At 43.6% G+C, this 24,743-nt stretch overlaps 3 protein-coding genes across 5 annotated transcripts in view; 1 reads left to right on the plus strand and 2 right to left on the minus strand.

Moving 5' to 3' along the window:
* LOC139565790 (cadherin EGF LAG seven-pass G-type receptor 1-like) overlaps positions 1–8,689 on the minus strand; it is a 128,141-nt gene extending 119,452 nt beyond the window's left edge. For all 3 annotated transcript variants that reach the window (XM_071386357.1, XM_071386356.1, XM_071386358.1), the window contains exon 1: positions 4,928–8,689. In XM_071386357.1, coding sequence (XP_071242458.1) covers positions 4,928–8,483 — 3,556 coding nt within the window. In that variant the 5' untranslated portion in view covers positions 8,484–8,689. The remainder of the gene's footprint in view (positions 1–4,927) is intronic.
* A 2,729-nt stretch (positions 8,690–11,418) lies between these two features.
* trmu (tRNA 5-methylaminomethyl-2-thiouridylate methyltransferase) lies at positions 11,419–20,041 on the minus strand. Its single transcript, XM_071386274.1, has 11 exons — positions 19,756–20,041; positions 19,416–19,581; positions 18,511–18,617; positions 18,243–18,368; positions 17,450–17,622; positions 14,299–14,352; positions 14,109–14,175; positions 13,877–13,977; positions 13,589–13,733; positions 12,876–12,958; positions 11,419–12,134 (listed from the first exon to the last, which is right to left on the minus strand). The coding sequence occupies exons 1-11, from the start codon at positions 19,835–19,837 to the stop codon at positions 11,988–11,990; spliced, it is 1,251 nt and encodes a 416-aa protein (XP_071242375.1). The 5' UTR covers positions 19,838–20,041; the 3' UTR covers positions 11,419–11,987.
* On the plus strand, positions 19,968–23,293 carry srr (serine racemase). Its single transcript, XM_071386275.1, has 7 exons — positions 19,968–20,127; positions 21,153–21,337; positions 21,511–21,692; positions 21,793–21,923; positions 22,053–22,201; positions 22,377–22,466; positions 22,691–23,293. The coding sequence occupies exons 2-7, from the start codon at positions 21,154–21,156 to the stop codon at positions 22,930–22,932; spliced, it is 978 nt and encodes a 325-aa protein (XP_071242376.1). The 5' UTR covers positions 19,968–20,127; position 21,153; the 3' UTR covers positions 22,933–23,293.
* The last annotated feature ends 1,450 nt before the right edge of the window (positions 23,294–24,743 follow it).

Consider the following 24,743-nt stretch of genomic DNA (forward strand, 5'->3'; position numbering starts at 1 on the left):
TGAGACTGTAGAGAGAAAAAGAGATAGGGAGAGAACACTATGTGGCTCCTACAGAGTGGGGTCGAGGGCCAAACCTAGGAGACGCTAGCTAAAGACCCCTAAGGAGAACGAAGGAGTGGGTGCGTGTCGTGGCGCACTGCAAGCTCTCCCTCCGTCCTTACCTCCAAAAGAAGAAAGAGAGCGAGAGGGACCAAGTGGAAATGATGATTTAGCACCAATCACTCCAGATCATTAAGGTACATCTCACAAAGTCGGCCTACAGAAGAGTAACACTATCCATCCCTCGTCTCTGTTATGCCCAGAGGGCCACACAAACAGACAGCTTCATATAACACAGACAGAACTCTGTATACTGGGCCTGAGAAAGACGTAGGTATCTAAGATAGACGCCTGAGGAGATAGATACGTTGGAGAGTCACGTCAATGGCTCTTCTTTTATTAAAACTACGGTGAATAAAACGAGAGAGCTAAATTCGGAGGGAAAAGCTTGTTGAATGTTGAGCTCGCCAGATAAGAGATATTGTATTACAGCGGGAACACTCAGCCCCTACCGTTCCTCGTCGGTGTTGTTCTAAGGGGAGAGACAGAGTGGTGTTGTGACTAGAATGTTAACCTGCGTTATCTGGGGGGACATCTGACAGGCAGGGAGTACTTCTGGCCTTTCAGGAGGGTTAGATAAACAATTGCAATCCCTTTCCTGTTTGGTAGAATAAAACACCTGTTCTGTTCTTAACCCGTTTTTGAGAAATACAATTTGGTCAATTTAAACTGGTTTTGAGAGCTTAGTTTGAATGGGTGAACTGACCGAAAGAGACATCTGAGATAGATATCTAATTCAAACAATGTTCGATTTCACACATCAGTAGCCACCACTACTATGCCCATCTCTATGCCCAGGAGATCCGATTTAACTAATAATATAATTGTTTTTTGTAACAAACATTTGTTTCCTAATATTGGACCTAATCTTCCAAAAAGCTCTGAATTGAATTTGAGCCATGCCATTATCTCACAGAGAAAGAGAGAGAAGGGCTAGTGTTTCATTAGTAAAGGAAGCCAGGAGCAGGCTGTTGGTGTCTGTCTCAGTCTGGTCTCCTGTTGTCCCTAGAGGGCCCTTCCTCTCCCCTGGGGCTGGGGTTGAGAGGTCAGAGCACCAGTGGAAATGGTTACCTAACATTTGACATCACGGTGTGTCTAGAGTAGTGAGGAGGGAGGTTGGGGGTCGGAATATGTGTGTGTGTGTGTGTGTGTGTGTAAGATGCATTATTCTGATGGTGTGATGGAAGGGGGGCAGGAGTGCCCCTCGAGGTACAGCCGGGGGTCAGCATTGTCAAGGAGATCTCTCAAGAGTCCCAATTGTTATCGGCGAATGCAAAAGAAGGTCCACTAGTGACCACGAGCCTCTGGACAGACTGTCTTTTGTTACACAGAAAAAGACAAGTCACTGAGATAACTAATTATGAGAGAGGTTGAGAAGGAAAGGCATAGAGAGGTTTCATTCTTGGTAAATAGAAAGAGATGGATTGAGAGAGAGAGAGAGAGAGAGAGAGAGAGAGAGAGAGAGAGAGAGAGAGAGAGAGAGAGAGAGAGAGAGAGAGAGAGAGAGAGAGAGAGAGAGAGAGAGAGAGAGAGAGAGAGAGAGAGAGAGAGAGAGAGAGAGAGAGAGAGAGAGACGTACATAGAGATGTACGCAGATGACCTGGTGCTGCTGTCTCCCACTAAAGAGGGGTTACAGCAGCACCTAGATCGTCTTCACAGGTTCTGTCAGACCTGGGCTCTGACCGTTAACCTAAAAAAAACAAATATAATGATATTCCAAAAAAGGTCGGGAAATAAGGATGACAAATATAAATTCTATTTGGACACAGTTCTATTAGAACACACCAAAAACTACACATATCTAGGACTAAATATCAGCAACACAGGTAGCTTTCACATGGCTGTGAATGAGCTGAGAGACAAAGCAAGAAGAGCATTCTATGCCATTAAAAGGAACATCAAAATTGAAATTCCAATTAGAATCTGGCTCAAAATTTTTCAATCAGTTATAGAACCAATTGCTCTATATGGTAGTGAAGTATGGGGTCCACTCTCTAATAATGAATTTACCAAATGGGACAAACATCCAATTGAAATATTGCATGCAGAGTTTTGCAAGACTGTTTTGCAAGTACAAAGAAAAACTCCAAATAACCCATGTAGGGCAGAATTGGGCCAATACCCCCTCCTCATTCGAATAGAAAAAAGAGCCATCAAATTTTACAACCATCTAAAAACAAGTGACCCCAAAACATTCCATCACACAGCTCTACAATGTCAAGAGATGAAACCAGAGAAGAGTCCCCTCAGCCAGCTGGTTCTGAGGCTCAGTTCACCAACCCAAACCAACCCCATAGAGCCTCGGGACAGCCCTCAGAAAATCTGGCCCAACCAAATCATCACAAAACAAAAAGAAAAATATATAACCTATTGGAAAGACACCACAAAAAATCAAAGTAAACTTCAATGCTATTTGTCTCTAAACAGACAGTACATGGTGGCAGACTATCTGACCACTGTGACTGATAGAAAACTGAGGAAAACATTGACTAGGTACAGACTCAGTGAGCACAGTCTGGCTATAGAGACCGGTCGTCACAGACAAACCTGGCTGCCCAGAGAGGACAGGCTGTGCTCACTCTGCTCCAGGGGAGAGGTAGAGACAGAGGTGCATTTCCTACTACACTGTGACAAATACTCAGACCTAAGAGCATATTTCTTTCCCAAAATTATAACTCAATACAAAGAATTTGAAACTATAAAAGATGAAGAAAAAATCAAATATTTATTGGGTGAAAAGCCAAAATGTGCAGTTTTGGCAGCCAAATATGTGTCCTCCTGCCACAACCTGAGGGACAGCCAGTGAAAAATGCAAAGTAATGTTGATAATATTTCCCATTTAGCTTAGTTTTGTTTTGTCTTTCATACCAGGTCATATGTCTTCTCAAGTCATGTTGACACTGGTCTACTACTGTTGCTTTAATGTATTGTTGTTCTGATTAATATTGTTGTTGTAGTTGCTGTTAATGGTAATCCCATGTCCACTACTACTATTATTATTGCTGTTGGTTCCACCATTTATTTATATATAAATATATATATATTTTGTATATATATACATATATATATTAGATTTTTATTTTTCGATATGTATACTTTGACAATGTAAGTAATAATGAACTTGCCATGTCAATAAAGTCAATTGAATTGAATTGAGAGAGAGAGAGAGAGAGAGAGAGAGAAGGAGAGAGAGAGAGAGAGAGAGAGAGAGAGAGAGAGAGAGAGAGAGAGAGAGAGAGAGAGAGAGAGAGAGAGAGAGAGAGAGAGAGAGAGAGAGAGAGACAGAGAGACAGAGACAGAGACAGAGACACAGAGAGACAGAGAGAGAGAGAGAGAGAGAGAGAGAGAGAGAGAGAGAGAAAGAGAGAGAGACAGAGACAGAGACAGAGACAGAGACAGAGACAGAGACAGAGAGAGAGAGAGAGAGAGAGAGAGAGAGAGAGAGAGAGAGAGAGAGAGAGAGAGAGAGAGAGAGAGAGAGAGAGAGAGATAATATGACATTTGTAATGTCTTTATTGTTTTGAAACTTCTGTATGTGTAATGTTTACTGTTCATTTTTATTGTTTATTTGACTTTTGTATATTACCTACCTCACTTGCTTTGGCAATGTTAACACATGTTTCCCATGCCAATAAAGCCCCTTGAATTGAAAAAAATTGAGAGAGAGAGAGAGACTTAAGACAGCATTCTCTCATGGGGATAGGATGCCTCTCTCCCACTTACTGCCTGAGACAAGTCAATACTAAGGCCTGTATAACATCAATGCTCTATATTACAGTTGAAATAACTTCTACCACAGTGTCTCTGTGAGGGTGTGAGCTATGGGTGTTTGGATTAGTGTAATGTGTAATTTAACAGAACAAAGTATACTGCTGTAAAAGAGGACATCTTTCACATAAATGCTTTCTGCGTGACTTAACGACGAATGCAGATAACCCATCTTACTTTTATTACACTAAACTGTATGGGCTGTACAACACAATCAGCGAAAAGGACTCCTCGTTTTTAACCGAAATTGCAGCAAAATCACCCAGCACGAACTGCTGACTAAGGCTATGTAAAAGCACGGAGAACTATTTCAGTGAGTGAATGCGTGAGACAGACGTTGCCCCAGTTTTGATCACCACACTTAACCATTCCTGCTAACCTAAGTGAAAAAGGGGCCAACATAAGCTGTTCACTTCTATTTCTGCAGTGAAAAAGACAACAACATTGGTTCAAAAATAAGGGCACCTGGTATATTAGCACCTTTTATGAACCCAGGCAACCACCACAATACAGTATCACACAAACAGTAGAAAACGGTAGAACCAGATACTGTTACACCTTCCAACTACCACTCACTAAACATATACAGCACTTCAGCTAGGGCCTAAGCTCCGCGTCGCTTCAATAGAACACGCAGTCAACTACACACAGTTCCAGACGATAGATATAATATCTATTATCTATCGCACATATATTTCTTACACTTATTCCACTCTGCAAGCGGCAAACTATTTCAGGCGACTGGAAAGAGCGGAAAACCAAAATAGCTTACTTTCAAATGCTTCTTCACTTCATTTCATTCAACTCTCGGTCATACCAGACCACGCAAATCCCCACTGAGATATCCATCTCGAATAAATGATTTTGCTTACTCATTCAACTCTGCCAGCCGGGAAAACAGGCCTATTTTACACCTCTAAATAAAAGTCCAGAAGAATATGATTTATGAACAAGGCGTTTCCTTTAGGTAATAAGACAGGTAATGACAGTTAACAATAACAATAAGACATGGTAATAAGCGGATCACCCATTTGCATGTATACATTTGAGGTGCTCTTACCTGAGACAGAGACAGTCATGGGGGCCTCTAGAGGTCTGTTGTTATCCAGGTCTCTGCTGAGCTTTAGTTCCCCCGTGTCTGCATTTAGCACTAGCAGGTTCAGCTCATTCCCCGACTCAAAACTGTAGTGGAGTTTATCCGACACGTCCGGGTCATGGCCAGGTACCTTCCCTATGATCCCTGAGGGGAAACTATTGGACTTGTTGGTCACATAGTTATTGAAGATAATCTCAAAGTTCTGCAGAACCGGGTCGTTGTCATTGATGTCGACTAAACGGATGTGGACTGTGGCCCGGCTGACGAGCGGAGCGGACGTGGCCTGGACCACGATGACGTACTCGGTTCTGGACTCGTAGTCGAGGTCCGTGAGGGCGGTGAGGTCGCCGTTGAAGATGTCCAGCTTGAAGACCTCCGGGATGTTCCCCTCCACGATCTGGTACATGATCTGAGCGTTGGTTCCCTCATCTGGGTCGGTGGCGCTGATCTGAGCCACGACGGAACCGACGGGACTGTTCTCCTCTACGTAGATAAACAGTTCGTCCTTCTCGAACACGGGGGCGTTGTCGTTGATATCCAGCACTGACACCTGGATGTCCACTGCTGCTTTGAGAGGAGGAATCCCCTTATCCACAGCGAAGGCCTTCAGTGTATACACAGGCACGTTCTCTCTGTCTAACTTCCTGGCTGTTCTGATGATGCCAGAGTAGGGCTCGATGAAGAAGTCCCCCTCCCCGTCATCTCCACCCTGGAAGGTGTAGCTCAGCCTGCCGTTGGACCCGGAGTCCCTGTCGGAGGCAGATATCTGGAGCACGCTGGTGTAAACGGGTGCGTCCTCAAATACAGTCCCCCGATACATGTCCCGTAGGAACTGAGGTGTGTTGTCATTGGCATCCAGGATTATTATCTCCACATAGGTCGTATCGGACTTCTGAGGAATGCCATTGTCCCTGGCGATGATGGCTAGCGTGTACGACGCCTGGTCCTCGTAGTCTATCTCCATCTGGGTGGTGATGGCGCCCGTGTCGGGGTCGATCTTAAACTGGGGGACGTTGTCCTCCATGATGTACGTGATGCGAGCGTTTTCACCCGTGTCTTCGTCGGTGGCGCTGATGACGACCACAATGGACCCCACGGGCCGGTCCTCGCTAATCATCACCTGGTAGTTGGCGCTCTGGAACACGGGGCGGTGCGTGTTGGCGTCCGTGACGTTGATGAACACCTGGGCCATGTCATAACGCGTGCCGTCCGAAGCAGTTACCGCCAGGACGTACTGGCGCTCCTGTTTGTAGTCTAAGGGTAACGCCAAGGTGATGAGCCCTCCTCCACTCTGACTGGTGATGGCAAAACGATTCCTGGTGTTTCCGCTGGAGATCTGATAGGTAACGACGCTATTTACATCCCTGTCAACGGCTGTCACTGTCAACACACTGGTCCCCACCACAGCATCCTCATTAATCTTCAGAGAATACACCTTCTCTGTGAAGGTCGGGATGTTGTCGTTCACATCTAGGACCGTGATGCTCACGCTGGCTGAGGATGACATCACAGGTATCCCACAATCCCTTGCTTCCATGCCGAAGGTATAGAACTCGGTGGTTTCCCTGTCGAGCTCCGCGGCGACCGTGATCCACCCAGTGCTATTGTTGATGGTGAAGGGGAAACCAGGGGAGGTGTCGGTGAGACGGTACTCCAGACGTGCGTTATCCCCAGAATCAGCGTCTATAGCCTGGATGTGGATTACTGAGTAGCCAATGGCCACATTCTCCAGCACAGTGGATTGAAACGGCGTGCTGACGAACATAGGAGCGTTATCATTTACGTCAACCACCTGGACCACCACCATCCCAGTCCCGTTGATCAACGGAGGCCTGCCACCATCCTGAGCTTTAATCCGTAAATTATACTCTCTGATCATTTCGTAATCCAGGGGATTAATGACATCGATGACCCCATTGGGAGAGTGGATGTAGAACTGTCCCTTCACGTTGCCACTGATGATGCTGTAGTGGACCTTAGCATTGTTTCCCTCGTCCATGTCCGTGGCCTGAACTTGAGTGACTTTAGAGTTGACGGCCACGTTCTCAGGGATTTGGACCACGTAACGTTTCTCACTGAACTGGGGGTAGTTGTCGTTCTCGTCCTCTACCGAGATGTTGACGGTGGCCGTGGCGCTCCGGGGTCCAGGGTCTTTCCCCTGGTCGTTGGCTTCCACGATCAGCTGGTACTGGGACATGGTCTCTCTGTCGGGCCGCTCTCTGATCCTCACTAGCCCGTGGCGTGGGTCGATCTCAAAACCAGCGTTCACTCCGTCGCTGTTGACGATTTTATAGACCATATTGGCGTTGGAGGGTGCGTCCCCGTCTGTGGCTCTTATGGTCATGACCTCAAAGCCCACCTCTACATTCTCCCGTATGGTTACACGGTATTCAGTCTGCTCGAACACCGGCCCGTGGTCGTTGGTGTCGCCGACCGTCACGGTGAGGTAAGACGTGGCTGAGCGCCGTGGGGAGCCGTTGTCTGTCACCATTACTTTGAAGACGTGTGTGTCTTTGACCTCTCTGTCTAAAGGCTGCACTGTTGTAATAGCACCGGTCTGAGGGTTTATTACAAAAAAGTCGTTGGATCTGCTGTCAAAGAGGGCCTCCATTCCATACTCTATTCTACCTGCCTCTCCATCATCCGGATCAGTGGCCTTTAGTGTGATGACGCGGGTCCCTGATGGTTCATTCTCGGGAACAGACACCTGGTAGTTGGGGAGCTGAAACTGGGGAGGTGTGTTCACATTTCTCCGTTTTCGGTGGTTCCATTTGCCAGGCACAATCTGGATGGTGTGTGATGATGATAACTGCCCATGGGTCTCTCCCTCAACCACTGTCACCAACCGCAACCTCACGCTCACGGAGACGCGGACGCTCCGGTCACTCAGAGCACGCAGTGTACAATGCAAATGCACATCGCGCAGCTCTCCGTGCCCCAAACAGTAGTCTTCCTCCAGCAATAGATTGCCATGTTTAAAAACTGCTCTCAAGTCTTTCCCAGTAGTACATGATGAGGCAGAAAAATTGATATTTCGCGTAAAGGCAGGCAAAAGTTTTGTTACATTCACAAGCAAATTACCTGCGGGTAAGCAGGAAGTTGCTTCCAGTTTGGAAAGGTAATTGATGTGAATGTCGAGTTTACCTATTGTGCTCTTTCTCTTGTATTTGATAAAACAGTCTTGTCCGTGTACAAATGTATTGAAATGTGTCAAAACAACATTTTCAGACGTCAACGAGCCTATCCTGATATAGACAGGCACCGGGTTCCTCAATAAGCGCACACAATCCACTTTTCGGTACATACGGAGAGCTCCTTCTTGCCATTCCACTTGTAAAAAGTTCTGAATGTATTTAGGAGTTAAAGTCCTGTCGATTTTGTATGTCCAACCGGGCCCCAGGGACAAATTTGCCAAAACGGTCCCCGTTTGTAACGTCTCCGAAAGGTGTAGCTCGAAACATCCCAGCAAGGGCACATTGAATAGAACACAAACCCAGATCCAATACATCGGTAATTCCATGGTTTAAAACTCCAACAAAACCCATTCAACTTCATCGAAACACCTCCACCAAAGCATTAACTATCCCTGTCCCTTTTTCTTTTATCCTTCATGGTGAAGTTTGAAAGTGGAAACGACACTTAAATCCATAGTATCCACGGAGCGCAGTCACATTAATCTACGAGCAAGTTTTAAATGACTACAAAATGGCTCCACGGCTCCCCTCCTCTGAGAGTTGATTAGCATAAACCTGCTGTGTTCGGATCACCGGGACAATTTCGCAGGGGGGCTTTCTCATGGAGATTCGGAAGTGTATTTAGCTGTTGACGAATGCGCATTCGGACCATTGTTATAACAATACAGAGAGCTTGTTAACACGCGCATTGTGTGTTTGAGGACCACTAGAACGTTGTTATGAAACTAGTTTGGTATCATTCAAACTTTCCCCGATGTTTAGAGATTAAAGTTGTGTATTGAGTTTGTCACCTGGGAAAATGGTACATTGTTAGAGATGAGTCTGGTCACGGGTTCCGAGAAAATTTGCGCACAACCATCTATTGGAAAAGGTTATTAAGCTGTTTGGTCAATGGGATCGCTATTGTCATTGTTAGTAGTCTAGAGCTCAGCATTTGCATATCAATTCTGAATAAATAGTTGAAAATAATGTATTGACTTAGATTTGGCCCATGTGTATGGAGTTGGATTATATACATTTATGGTCAGTTAATGAATGATCTATTTTCAGAATATGCATAACTCTCCAGATCATCCATTGAAATTAGATTATATAATCCATAGCTTCCTCCATTTCCTGCATCCTACCATTTATGTTGGTATCCATGTCAATGTAGCCTTGTTTAACGAAAAAGTGTCCGTTGCACCGATTTGTAATGTATGCTGCTTTAATTCATTCCATTGGCGATTTTAGCATGTACATCTTGTGGGGCAAAAAACAAAGTGGGATGCATGCCAGCTAAGCCAATACACAACACACCACTAAACAATACATGAATTGCACTATAAGGGTGACAAACTGCGCCCAGAAACTGTTAGGGCCTAAAAAATATATATATATATTTAACTTTTATTTAACTAGGCAAGTCAGTTAATTAAGAACAAATTCTTATTTACAATGACGGCCTACACATAAAACTGTCCCAACATCTTACCGCGGCTACACCTGTCTATCAACGGAGCCTTGTCTGGCAGCGACACTGTTCATTCAGCCTCATTTACTGCCTTAAAAAAATAGCTGATATGGCTGACTTGCTTAAACAAATGTGGTTTCTAATAACAATTTAAATGTACAAACTATGGCGACAAGCAGATAAGAGGCAATCCATAATTTCAATTAAGACATTAATGAGCGAGCTAGGATGGACTTAGTCAATATAACTATTTGTTTAGCACTTTTCAAATGTACAGCGACAGAATTCACAACATGGGCCGTTCTTACAGTGTTCTCCATGTACACCAATTCAGAACCGTATGATAAATAAAGGGCTCATATAAGCAGACAATGAAAGCTCTTACAAAATTCAAGGATTACATTTCTCTTAAACAGGTTATATGCACCACAAAGTCTCAACAGTAGGCAGAATTAAGAGAGACCAAATTATTAGGGTGAGGCACATGGCCTACTAACAGCTTACTACACATCATACACTTAGTATTACTTTCTTAGCTACAGTATACAGCTCCCTGGCATATTACATAATTTATTCAGCAGCATACAAGATATTTTTGGACTTACCTTGTTGTGCTGTGCTCACTTGAACAGGAAGGTGGCATGGTGGTCCTTCGTGGGCAAATTTTGTCATCAAAGTCTGGCATTCTCTGGATTTATGGTGCTTTCAAGACAACTGGGAACTCTGAAAAAAACAGGGTCGAATCATGATGACGTCATTGATCTTCAGGTCGTAGCTCTAGAAAGAGGCCCGAGTTCCCGACTTACAATTCCGAGTTGGATGACCATTCAAAGCGTATTTCCCAGTCTGAGCTTTTTTCCCCAGAATTCCCAGTTGTCTTGAACTCACTGAAGTCAAGTTTTAGCAGTTTTGAGTTACCGGTTTCTTTTTAGCTAAAAATGTGGGGTTCAAAACAGGCCCTGAATGACAGGTTGCCACTGATTCATTCACAACTTTTGGCGAATTGTAGGTTTTATTCCCATGGATATCACCACACCAAGGTATGCATGGAACTAAATAATGCATCATCTGCAAAGCCATTGAACAGGTAATGGCCAAAATAAAGAAAACACCAACATAAAGTGTCTTAATAGGGGGTTGGGCCACCACGAGCCAGAATTGCTTCAATGCACCTTGGCATAGATTCTACAAGTGTCTGGAACTCTATTGGAGGGATGCGATACCATTCTTCCATAAGAAATTCCATAAATTGGTGTCTTGTTGATGGTGGTGGAAAACGCTGTCTCAAGCACCACTCCAGAATCTCCCATAAGTGTCCAATTGGGTTGAGATCTGGTGACGACCATGGCATATGGTTTACAACATTTTCATGTTCATCAAACCATTGTGATTACTCATGCACTGTGGATGGGGGCATTGCTATCCTATAGGTGCATAGCCATGGCCGCCAAAATAATGTTCTCCCCAGCATTTTATACACCCTAACCAAGCACAATGGGATGTTAATCGCTTAATTAACTCAGGAACCACAACATACTTTGTATCCCACATTTCCTCCAGTGTTTCCATTATTTTTGTAGTTACATCTACATTCCACCTGGTATAACATCAATTATGTTAATTTAACCACCAGTGCATAGGCAAAGTATAGAAGGTTAAGTATAACTTGTACGTGTTCGCCCCCTTGTGGCGAGAGAGGACGAGGACGTGAATCAGTAGCAACAGAGGTAAAGTAAAGTGACACATACTTTAGCTGGATTTCTTCAGTGAGGTTTTCTGCTGGCCACAAAAAGGCAAGAAATCACTTATAATTTAAAACAATCGTAAGTTTAATCACTTGCTCTTCATTTCTGAATTCAAGTTATTCTCTATTTACATATTGCATATTTTATAGTTGAAAAGATCGCAGTTCAATCCAAAATGTGTTTAGGTGAAATGGCACCAAAGGAACAGGCACTCTACTTGTTTGGATTATCACAAAATCCATAATTTTTTAAATATGCATTTCACATTTTCTAATAATCTGTCCAAATAAATAAATTAGACAATGAATTACCATGTGCATGATTGTACACAGTCCACACTGTCAAATAATGATGTATGTCACAAGTACCCTAATAGGAAGATGTATCAACTGAGGGCAACAGTACAGAGGAAGTTTGAGTGTGTGTTTTTTGACGAGTGGACAGGTCCGAAAGCATGATCAGTGTGCTCTTCTGTTCTTCAGTAGGGGTTCAGAGAATGGGATAAGGCTTGTGGAAGTACAGTAGTCTTCTCCATCAGCAGTGTGACTGAAGTCTGCAATGTAAGGTTAGGTCCATATCGACAGTGGATAGGCCTGGGCCTAGTGTCTGTTTCTAGGAAGTCTCTCTCAGGCTCAGCTGGCTGGTTCCGGAGTCCTCTCCTTGGCCACAGGGGCTTCCTTCATGCGGTCTCGCCCCTGTTGGAGAGTGTGCTCTGTGGGGCCCAGACGGACGATCTTCCCACTTCCCAGACACTCATCCCCCTTGTACAGCACTGCAAACTGGGGGAGATGAGAGAAGTGAATATGGAGAAATTAGAAGGGAGGGTAGTGATGAGCAGACATTGACGGAAGCTTTGAAGCAAGGCTATTCAGTCAATGTTGAGGTAGATGAGACGGGCACAGAAAATTGATGTTAGTGGGAGACATTGATGCTGAATATTGACTCCTAGTCCCTCTGAACTAACCCCCACATTTGAGCGCATACACACACCACTATTCTCTATCGCTTCTCTATTCATCTACCCTCACTCTGGCCTCGAGCCCAGAGCTCCAAGACAAACGCGTCTCGGCCATATTGTTTTCCCAGAGCAGTGGGTTATGGGATATCGCATGAAGAAAGGGCGGTAATCCAAGCGTGGACAAGGCTCTTTGTACCCTGACTAGAGTCTGGAGTAATCCCTGTCAGAGAAACCAGAGACACACTGGAGCAGCTGGCTACGTTTGTTGGGCCTATGATAGGCCTTTGTTAGCTAGCTAATCAGGATCTTAAGGAATAACACACTGGGACTAACACACCAGCTCAACTAAAACCACTGTAATGGTTCATGGGTTGGCTTTACTCTTAAAAGCTGACCTAACGACAATAAATCAATTTGAAAATGGCCTAAAGAAATTTTACTCATAGTTAAAATTCTTCTGAGAACAAAACATCCCTAGAAAGTAATGAAACCAACTGCCCAAACTCTGAAAAGGGTGAGACAGGCGGCTTACATGTCTACGTATGGGAAACAGAGAACTTACCTGTCCTGGTGTGAGTGCTCTGATTGGCTGAGACAGCATGATCCACACAGAGCCATCCATGTTCAAGGTCACAGTGCAAGGGGCTGGAGATACACAACCTCACTGTGTTATTAACATGTTACTAACACTAACATGTCACTAACACGTTTGAAGTGTACATTTTTGACTCAATAAAGCTGTTTCTTAAGCCGTATGGGAGGTAACGATATTGGTTTTTTTCTCCCCAACTTTGTCATATCCAATTATCCAAATCCAATTCTTGTCTCATCGCTGCAACTCCCCAATGGGTCCGGGAGAGGCGAAGGTCGAGTCATGCGTCCTCCGAAACATGACCCGCCAAACCGTGCTCCTAAACACCCGCCCGCTTAACCCGTTAACCAGGAAACACCGTTCAACTGACGAGCGAAGTCAGCCTGCAGGCACCCGGGCCCACCACAAGGAGACGCTAGAGCGCGATAAGCCAAGTAAAGCCCCCCCAGCCAAACCCTCCCCTAACCCTGATGACACTTGGCCACTTTTGCGTCGCCCTGTGGGACTCCCGGTCATGGCCTGTTGTGACACAGCCTGGGATCGAACCCGGGTCTGTAGTGACGCATCAAGCACTGCGATGCAGGGCATTAGACCGCTGCGCCACTCGGGAGGCCCAGGTAAAAGTATTGTTAATGACACATCCTTACAAACTGTGTCTGGCCCTAACGTGTTATGTGACTCACTGAGAGGCATCTGGTGGATGAAGCGGAAGTGACACTCCATCATCTTAGTCTGGATCAGCTCAGTGGGAGGGTCCTCCGTTATCCAATGGAAACGATCTGTTCGTACTGTGTCTCTGAATAGAGCCGGGTGATTGGTGGTCGGACCCTGATGTTAGGGAGTTTAGAATCAGAATCCCATTGATAATCAACAGCAAGGAGGTGGGAGATCTGCCTGTACTGTAGTTAGGCTGGTTGTTTAGGACAAAATTAGCTATAATAGTATCGAAAGAGGTAGAAACCATTCCTTACCACAAACACTTCTCCAGTAGTAATGTCTTTGTCCACAACAAACCATGCATCCCTCTGCCCACCAATCCTAGCCCTTTGGCCTAGTGTCAGGGTGAACCAACCTGAAAGGAAGAAGATGCAGAGAACCAGTCGTTAATGTAAAGGTTTACTATTGGAAGAGCAGTACTCTTATGAGGATAGTGGGACAAGCACTACCATAGAAGATACCACTGAGGATATCACACAGCATTACCTTTATGTTCCCCCATGATCTTCCCATCCTCAATGGAGACAAAGTTCCCTGGTTTCGGCTCTAAATACTGACAGAAAAACAGAAATGCAGATTGTTATTACACACAAACATGTTTATTTATTACTATGGCCAGTGTATCTCAATAATAAACTTCATACAGTACAGTTGTGTGTGTATTTTAATTCCATACCTCTAGAATGAAATCCTCAAATTTCCTCTCTCCAATAAAGCAGATGCCCATACTCTGGAAACAGATAATGATATTCAGTGTTGCCACACAGACCACGAAAACATACAAGTGACTTTGTAAGATGTAATCTTTGTCAATACAGTGTAATTAGGGTGTAGGCCGAACAACAACAATGCAATGAAATTATGTTAAACTTTGTTAATCTGTAGGCAGCTCAGAGAGGAGAGATGATCAATACTTTAGTACTCCTGTCCGTATGTACTTGGACAGCAAAACTAACATTTTACATTTGGCTCTATACTCCAGCATTTTAGATTTGAGATCAAATGTTTCATATGAGGTGAATGTACAGCATGAGGTGAATGTCACCTTTAATTTGAGGGTATTTTCATACACATCTGTTTTACCGTTGAGAAATGAAAGCACAAGTCCCCAGCACCATGTGAAGAAGTCACGAGTATTTGGACAAATTAACTAGTAGTCTATCACATTAGCATTTTTGGGAGGGTATGATCTTTATTTATGATTTTGGGGGTATGATCATCATTATTCATGAATGATTATCTGTAATCATGGTAGTGTAACAGATGTGAAATGGCTAGCTAGTTAGTTAGCGGTGGTGCGCGCTAATAGCCTTTCAATCGGTTACGTCACTTGCTGAGACCTTGAAGTAGGGTTTCCCCTTGCTCTGCAAGGGCCGCGGCTTTTGTGGAGCGATGGGTAACGACGCTTCTTGGGTGACTGTTGTTGATGTGTGCAGAGGGTCCCTGGTTCGCGCCCGTGTCGGGGCGAGGGGACGGTTTAAAGTTATACTGTTACAGTAGCATGCACATTAAGACCAGATACCACACCCTAACAGGCTATTTTTCCCCTTTACTCATATCAGAATGAAGCTTTACCAGTTGAAAGTATACATACATAGAACAGATTTTTCTATTAAAAGAAAAACATTTTGATTTAAAATATGCAAATGAAGCAAATCCTCAATAAATATAAACACTGACGGATGCATACGCCTTGATCATACCAACAGCATATTGCGCAAAATGGTATGCATCGTCATCTGGATGTGTGGCAACAAAAGTTCAACATTCACCTTCTGCTACCATTTCTGTCAAGATGTCCACACATACGTTCGATAAATCCAACGTATGCACCACACCGAATGCAGTCAAACTGCAACACAATCCTGCAAGGCAAATGCAGCGTTCCATTGGAAATGAATGTACTTCTGGTGTACCAAAATTCAATGACACTGTCAATGTGACGGAGGTGAAATTTTGCATAAACTTACAGATAAAATGCCACTTGAAATAAAAATGACAAGATATCAAAAAAAGCCTTTGGACAAGTCTGGCTACAAGTCCTAAGAACCAGCGTGTGGAATAATGTAAATGTACCTCCTTTGAAAGCTGAGAAAGGTCATTTTGAGAAAATAGCCGATAAAGATAGGCCGGAGAAGATGAATTACTGTTTAACGGATGCCCCCTTTTCTCCACACCCCACAAAAAAAGGAAAAAAATGATCAGATGTGTTATTTTTCTGGCAATATATGCGGCGCTTTGTTTATAATGCACTGTCCGCTCTCCCTTGAGGCTTTCCCAAGTTGATGCGCAAGAGACCAAACAGCCTCAGATCACGCGTTCAGATCACGTCCGAGACTCAGATTGGACAGTGAAACACACAAGCGCGCACCTGCAGGTGACGTGCAGATGTTTCGTTTCTCTCTCGTGCGTCATGGCTGAAGCCAGCGCAAACTCCTACTATTTGTGTGTTCAGGTTGAACGTGGGACATCACGCATTATAAAAAAAGTCTCAAATTCATGTTTAATGCATCATTTTCAGGTCTATTAGAAGCGATTAATAGACGAAACAACAATGTCATTGAACCAATTGACAGGTTAGAGATCAAGGGCATTCATCAGCAAAGACGCAGTGCAAGCTGACAGTATTTTGGACAACCAAATTGAAATAAAAATGATGGATGAAATCGAAATGTCAGATGTATGGTAATTTGCGATTCATAAGTTAAAAAAAAGGTACTACGAGTAGTAGTAGGCCAACCGATAACACCAAGACGGAATGCTTTGAAGTGATGCGTCGCCGAGAACAGCTAGCATGTCCAGGAAAGTACATGGCCAGTGGCACGCACACACTTCAAGCAGATCAGCAGCTCCACAATGATGTGATTGACTGTCTCCAAGGTGGGGGGGGGGGGGGCTTTGTGGCAGCCAGACGAGGCAATCGAAGGAGGATGCGGTGAGCAAAGTTACTGGGCTCGAATTTAGTCAAGCTTGAACTACATACACTACTGATCAAAAGTTTGGGGTCACCTAGAAATGTACTTGTTCTAGGCCTCCTCTGTCCAGTGTCTGTGTTCTTTTACCCATCTTAATCTTTTCCTTTTATTGGCCAGTCTGAGATATGCCTTTTTCTTTGCAACTCTGCCTAGAAGGCCAGCATCCCGGAGTCGCCTCCTCACCGTTGGTGTTGAGACTGGTGTTTTGCGGGTACAATTTAATGAAGCTGCCAACATAATTGCAAAAGGGTTTTCTAATGATCAATTAGCCTTTTAAAATGATAAACTTGGATTAGCTAACACATGCCATTGGAACACAGGAGTGATGGTTGCTGATAACGTGCCCCTGTACGCCTACGTAGATATTCCATAAAAAATGTGCCGTTTCCAGCTACAATAGTCATTTACAACATTAACAATGTCAACACTGTATTTCTGATCAATTTTATTTCAATGTACCAAAAATAATTCGCTTTTCTTTCAAAAACAAGGACATTTCTAAGTGACCCCAAACTTTTGAACAGTAGAGTAGATTGATGCTTCTAATTGTGCACGTTATAAACTACACTTTTTATGATGATAGGCTATGCCTGGATTGATGTATTGTTTCCAATACTACATTAATTTGGCAGACCTAACTTGATTGACCCTGTTTCTACAAGGCCTAGTCTGAGGCCTAAATCATATTTCGAACCTCATGTTAAAGTTGACATTCTGTACTTGTCGCCTCATATGAGATATTTGATCTCAAATCGAAAATGCTGGAGTACAGAGACAAATGTAAATGTTTTGCTTTAATGTCAAAATACAGTACATACAGCGGGCAGTGTATCTGTCTGTGTGGTTAGTTACCTCTTTCCTCTTCAGGACGTGTTGGAAGCCGGCCTCGGCTGCAATCTTCTTCACGTAGTCTTTGGTGAGTCCCGACAGGGGAAAGACTGTACGCCGCAAAGCATCCTGAGACATCTGGCTGAGGAAGAATGTCTGGTCCTTAAAACGGTCCGCTCCCTGGTACAACCTCACCGCTTCAACGGAGATAACAAAGGGTTACAAATCTGAGACGCCAATCTAACGACAGCCCTATAATATCGGTCCCTATCTCAAATATAACCAATGGTGGTACTCATTCAAGTTCCCTGAATTTCTCGACACATATCAAATGTCTACAGACTTACAGATAAAAGCCTTTCACATATAAAACGCAGGTACCCTGGACCGTTTTTGAGAATTCTACAGATCATATTTTGATTTCACACGACCTGAAAATAACCGTTTCAGGGTGTGATTAGCAAGACGCACATTCTACATGACGTTAGCGAGCTAGCTTCTTTACAACGGGCAAAAAAGTTCCACGCGACTCGTGCTGCCACGTCACAATACCTGGTACCCTAGGTCCTGGATCTTGGACCCGCTACTCACGCAGGACCAGGTTTCATTTCAAACGGCGTTTGTTTGCATTTCACACATACTTTATAGCGCGGATCAGGGTACCAAACGCTCCAGGATCCGGATCATAAGATGATATGTGAAAACGCCCAAAGTCTCCATATTGTTATAGAGGTAAGATTGACATAATAATAATAATAATAAAACATTGGTATGAGAAAAGCACAGAAAGATGTTGAGAGGAGTCTGTTGTTCTTACGGTTCCGGATCTCAAAGCGGTCTCTGAAGACATGTTGAGGGGGAGGAGACACATGACTCTGTTGGAAGACATCTTCATCCTCCTGAGATGTCCTGGCATAGTGGCCTGTCGCCATGGCATCAGCACCTAGGGGGAAATCAGCAACAACACAATATTGTCTTTTTTTTGTACAAGCTCAGTTTCTTTAATGGTACTTGAAGTTCATAGCATACTTGGATGTTTTTACAATATAATGCATACTAATACTGAGCATTATTATGCTACATACCCAAGCCGTTGATGGCATAATTGTAGAAGTGGTTGAATTTGATGTGTTTGTTGCACAGAATGTCTGGATTTGGTGTCCTGCCCTTCTCATATTCCTTCAAAAGATTGCTGAAGAAGGGAGACATTGGTCAGACATTGAGAAAGAGAGCAATCTGGAGTGGGTGGGTATAATTTGTGGAACGTTCCAACAGGAATCTCTTCCAAAAACGTTGTAAATAACAAGGTTGCCAACAAACAACGCACATACAAAGTTGTATAGTGGTAGAATAAGATACCGGGTAGGGAGTGGGCTATTTGATAAAGTTTTTTACTCACCACGTTTATGCTGAAAAATGTCTGTCCTCACTCTGGTAGTCTATGGATAAACATTAAGAATAAGCTACGTGATGAGTTGATGCCTATTCGGCAGCTAGTTAACTAGGTGAATTGATTATGCTACTTTGTACGCATTGTTTGTTGGCAACGTTGTACTTCAAAGTTTTTGGAACTGATTCCTATTGGAACGTTCCACAAATTATACCCATCAATCTGGGGTATATTCACTATCAGATTCCTGTTGGAACGTTCCACAAATTATATCCACCCATCTGGGTTATATCCACCCATCATTTATCAGATTCTGTTGCAAACGGAAAACGTTTTGCAATGAAAATGTGTGTTTCTATTGGACACATTCAGATAAATCCCTTCCCATTTCGTTCCATTTGCTCTGTTTGGTTCTTAAACGGTAAACGGTTTCCTTTGCAAGACAATGAACACACCCCAGATCTAGCCTTGTGACACCAACCTAATCCCGGGATAACTCACATTATTTCAATTAAGGTGAGTGCAGCTGTCTGCTTAGCCGGGCTACAACTGTTCCAATTATACAGATTTAACAATCATCTAATTAAGGAGGATACCTACGTGAACACTTCGTGCCAGTACTCTTTGACGTAGGACACTTGATGGAAAGGTATGTCCAGATTCTGGCACACTTTGTAGGCATCTTCACAGTCCTTTTCGGAGGAACACACCCCATTCTCATCCAGGGTATCCCAGTTCTTCATAAACACTCCAGTAACGTGGTACCCTGTCAATAAAACAAGCCAATGGGAAGACGTGAAACTTACAGTAAACAAGCAACATTAGATATATCAAATAAGACATATTCCGTTAACTCATTAAAAAAATATTCCGTTTATTTGTATCGTCTCAAGGATTTTAGCTAGTTAATGTTGAGTGTTCCAGTGAAGGAACGTCTCACCTCTTCTTCTGAGTAACAAAGCCGTTACAGAGCTGTCAACTCCCCCAGACATCGCGCACACGATATGTCTCACGACACCCATGATTTTTCACAACTATTTGCTACGAAAATACGTTTTTAATTGACTAATTCAGGTTACAACTTAACTTTTTCGGACAGACGCAGCCATTTCTTCGTTCCGTCTCAAAACAATGTCCGACTAGAAACAAGTCGCGTGTGGCTTTAGTTCCAGCTAGGGTTTACTTGTGTTGCGGGTGCCAGAATAACTGTAACACTGTGTAAACATAACGGAGCTGTTGAAATTCTGCTCCGTAAATTGGATAAAAATCTCGAAAATCCATACATTTGCATATATTTTTCGAAAGTATCAAGGTACGTTGACTAGAATTATACAACTGTCTCTGATTATATTGACTGTTACACCCGCAAAAGTGGAATATATTGCACAAATGTGTAACGTTAAATCTGTAGTAATAGTTCCACCATGTCAATGGTGAGATAATTTTGTGTTACGTGATTTCATTAACGTTAACTCTTTTTGCAAGTATTAACAGAGCAGAAGAATGAAACAATATATAATGTTTAATTTGGTGGAAAGGAGCTAAGCAAGTCATAAGGATAATCCTTCTCATCAAATCAAATGTTATTGGTTACATACACGTGATTAGCAGGGTGTAGCGAAATGCTTGTGCTTCTAGCTCCGACAGTACAATAATATCTCACAAATTACACAACATATACCCAATACACACAAGTAGGAATGAATTAAGACTATGTACATATGGACGAGCGATGTCAGAGCGGAACGGACTAAGATAGAGTAGAATAGTATAGAATACAGTATATACATATGAGATGAGTAATGCAAGATATGTAAACATTATTAAGTGACTAAGATAGAGTAGAATAGTATAGAATACAGTATATACATATGAGATGAGTAATGCCAGATATGTCAACATTATTATATATTAGTCACTAGTGTTCCATTCCTTAAAGTGGCCAGTGATTTCTAATCTATGCCTATAGGCAGCAGCCTCTAATGTGCTAGTGATGGCTGTTTAACAGTCTGATGGCCTTGAGATAGAAGCTGTTTTTCAGTCTCTCGGTCCCAGCTTTGATGCACCTGTACTGACCTCGCCTTCTGGATGATAGCGGGGTGAACAGGCAGTGGCTCGGGTGGTTTAGGCCTTCTTGTGACATCGGGTGCTGTAGGTGTCCTGGAGGGGCACCCTCTGCTGTTTCCTGAAGTACACAATCATCTCCTTTGTTTTGTTGATGTTGAGTGAGAGGTTGAGTGAGAGGTTGTTTTCTATGCAAATTAATGACTGTTTTTAGGATAATCCCACCAAGACTGTTTCGAACCACTTTGATACAACTCTGTGGTTGTCTTTCAGCATGGTGGACGTGCCACTATCAATGAAAGCCATCACTTTGGATCTGCTAAGAGATGCCAGAGAGACAGTGAGGACCAGTCCTTTGGGAGTCATCAATACTCCTATGATCCCATGGTGCCAAACAACACTACCGCTCAACATCCCCTGTAACATCCACATCAAACTGGAGAACATGCAGAGGACTGGTGAGTTTGTGTATGAATTAAATGCCTTAGTCAGGCACATTTACATTACTACTGTACAAGTTTCAATGAATAATGTAGGCCGTTTTGTAGTAGATATATTGATAGACATGGTTGATGTTGGACATTGAGAGTGATACAATAACAGCAGTTTCTGTCATTGTGTTAATTGCCAGGTTCGTTTAAGATAAGAGGAGTGGCCAACCAGTTTGCCAGGAGACCAAAAGGAGCCCATTTTGTCACCATGTCTGCAGGGAACTATGGGAAGTCTTTTGCGTATGCCTCTAAACACTACGGCTCCAAGGGGAAAGTGGTGATGCCAGAGACAGCCCCTGTATCCAGATCTACACTCATACAAGTCAGGTTCTTGTTTCCAATTGACTGTTTCAGTCTTTAAATTGTATCGTCTAAAATGACACATCTGAAAATAACCAAACATATCTGTCTATTCGCTCCAGAATTTTGGATGTGAGGTGGAACGGGTGCCCACGGCCTTGCTGATGAACGTGGTGAATCGTTGTGTCCAGGAGGAAAACATGACGTTCCTCCACTCATATGACGACCTGGACCTGATTGCAGGACATGCCAGGTATAGAACAGCCGAACAAGACAACACAACCAGCTTTATGCGGGCCTAGGGAAAATAAAATGCTGGTCTGTCTCTCGCTGTCTGTCTCTCTCACTCCCTCGCTCCCACCCCCCTCTCTCTGTGCTGTAGTCTAGGTTTTGAGGTACTGGAGGTGATGCCCCAGCCTGATGTAGTGGTGGTGTGCTGTGGAGGAGGAGGTCTACTGGCTGGGGTGGCTGCTGCCATCAAACTGGCCGGCTGCGAGAAGACAAGGATCTATGGAGTAGAGCCAGAAGGAGGTACATAACACCTGTTGTTTAAATCTCACCAAGACATTATCAGGCAGGGCTTTTTACAACTATGATACACCACTAACTGATATACATGAACATACACATGGGACAATATACTGAGGGGTTGATATACAGTATGACCATTTTGTTTACCTTTAATTTCCTGTCTTTGATTCATTAGCCTGCACCATGTACAAAAGTTTCATCGAGAAGAAGCCTATAGGCATGGACACCAAGAGCATCGCGTCAGGACTGGCTCCACCTTTTGCCGGTACAGTACATTGGCTAGACCTAAATAAATCCGAAAAGATCAGGACATAAGAGGGAACAACGTTGTCTTCATCTGGAATGAACCATAGCCAAGCAAACTAATCTGTGAATTGTACCTTCTTAACCTGTGCTAACTCCCTGATGTGTTTTGTACCATAAGTCACGTAAAGATTAAAACATCTACCATTGCTAACTGCCTGGTGTGTTGTGTCTCCTCCCCCCCAGGCACCCTGCCCTACGAGCTGTGCCAGCGCTACGTTGAGGAGATCGTACTGGTGAGCGATGAGGAGATCAAGGCTGCCGTGTCGACCCTGTACAGGGCGGGGCTCCTGGTGGAACCGTCAGGGTCCGCGGCATTCGCAGCCATCGCTAACGACAGAATCCCTGACATTGCTGGGAGGAACGTGGTGGTCATCCTCAGTGGAGGAAACATTGGCAAAGACGAGCTCACTAACTTCCCTGATTGAATATCTAGTTACTTACTTACGTATTTTTCTACTCATGAAGCGTAGGCCACTGACAACAGTTTTCCAGCGTATTTAGTCCGCCGTGATTTGTTCAAGTTCTCCTCATGCGTTTCCCCATTGAATGTTCCCAAAGTTATTATTACAGTGACTACTACAGAGAATAAAGATTGATTATTCCAACCAGTCTGAGTTAGGAGAAATTATGCATTATTATTTTACTACGTTGACTGTTACAGAGAAGAAAGAATGACCATCGCTCTAACCAGCCAAAGTTAGGTGCAAATCATGCATTATTTTTCTCACTAATACTTTTTATACTGTGCTATTATCTTTTTGCAAATAAACTATGCAATGTATTCAATATCAGGAACATATGCTGTGTTTGATCACTGAAATGTCAACAACTCAACTGTGCTCTTTGTTCAACTGAAAGACAAATTCTCATGTCCATACTGCATAGCAATCACTTGATGGGGTGTATATTAGGCACGTAAGAAGCACACATGCCTAGGTAACACTATCAATGAATCAGTTACCAAATACAAAAACTATGAGTACCCCATTACATCCCACCTACAATGCATTCGGAAAGTATTCAGACCCCTTTATCCACATTTTGTTACTTTACAGCCTTGTTCTAAAATGGATTACATGTATTGTTTTCCTCATCAATCTACACACAATACCTCATAATGTCAAAGTGAAACAGGGTTTTAGACATTTTTGCACATTTATTAAAAATGAAAAACAGCAATACCTTATTTACATAAGTGTTCAGATCCTTTGCTATGAGACTCAAAAATCAGCTCCGGTGCATCCTGTTTCCATTGATCATCCTTGAGATGTATCTACAACTTGATTGGAGTCCACATGTGGTAAATTCAATTGATTGGACATGATTTGGAAAGGCACACACCTGTCTATATAAGGTCCCACAGTTGACAGTGCATGTCAGAGCAAAAACCAAGCCATGAGGTCGAAGGAATTGTCCGTAGAGCGCAGAGACAGGATTGTGTCGAGGCACAGATCTGGGAAAGGGTACCAAAAAATGTCTGCAACATTGAAAGTCTCAAAGAACACAGTGGCCTCCATCATTCTTAAATGGAAGAAGTTTGGAACGACGAACACTCTTCCTAGAGCTGGCAGCCCGGCCAAACTGAGCAATCGGGGGAGAAGGGCCTTGGGAGAGACCAAGAATACAATGTTCACTCTGACAGAGTTCCTCTGTGGAGATGGGAGAACCTTCCATAAGGACAACCATCTCTACTGCACTCCCCCAATCAGGCCTTTATGGTAGAGTGGCCAGACACAGAAGTCATTCCTCAGTAAAAGGCACATGACAGCCTGCTTTGAGTTTGCCAAAAGGCACCTAAAGGACTCAGACCATGATAAATAAAATTCTCTGGTCTGATGAAACCAAGATTGAACTCCAAGTTTCACACCTGGAGGAGACCTGGAACCATCTGTATGGTGAAGCATGGGGGTGGCAGAGACTGGGAAACTAGTCAGGATCCCGAGAATGATGAACGATGCAAAGTACAGAGAGGTCCTTGATGAAAACCAGAATGCTCAGGACCTCAGACTGGGGCGAATGTTTACCTTCCAACAGGACAATGACCAAAACAATGCAGGAGTGGCTTCGGAACAAGTCACTAAATGTCCTTGAGTGGCCCAGCCAGAGGCCGGACTTGAACCCGATCAAACATCTTTGGAGAGATCTGAAAATAGCTGTGCAGCAACGCTCCCCATCCAACCTGACAGAGCTGGAGAAGATCTGCAGAGAATAGGAGAAACTCCCCAAATACAGGTGT

Source organism: Salvelinus alpinus, chromosome 37, assembly GCF_045679555.1.
Source record: "Salvelinus alpinus chromosome 37, SLU_Salpinus.1, whole genome shotgun sequence".
In the NCBI taxonomy this organism is placed as follows: Eukaryota; Metazoa; Chordata; class Actinopteri; order Salmoniformes; family Salmonidae; genus Salvelinus; species Salvelinus alpinus.

Coding starts and splice junctions, on each gene's coding strand:
- trmu (XM_071386274.1), bottom strand. CDS start 19,837: ATGGGTGTCGTGAGACATATCGTGTGCGCGATGTCTGGGGGAGTTGAC. Junction 18,618..19,415: donor TACTGGCACGAAGTGTTCAC/GTAGGTATCCTC, acceptor TCCCTTCTTCAG/CAATCTTTTGAAGGAATATG. Junction 13,978..14,108: donor GATCATGGGGGAACATAAAG/GTAATGCTGTGT, acceptor TCTTCCTTTCAG/GTTGGTTCACCCTGACACTA.
- srr (XM_071386275.1), top strand. CDS start 21,154: ATGGTGGACGTGCCACTATCAATGAAAGCCATCACTTTGGATCTGCTA. Junction 21,693..21,792: donor CCAGATCTACACTCATACAA/GTCAGGTTCTTG, acceptor TATTCGCTCCAG/AATTTTGGATGTGAGGTGGA. Junction 21,924..22,052: donor CTGATTGCAGGACATGCCAG/GTATAGAACAGC, acceptor TCTGTGCTGTAG/TCTAGGTTTTGAGGTACTGG.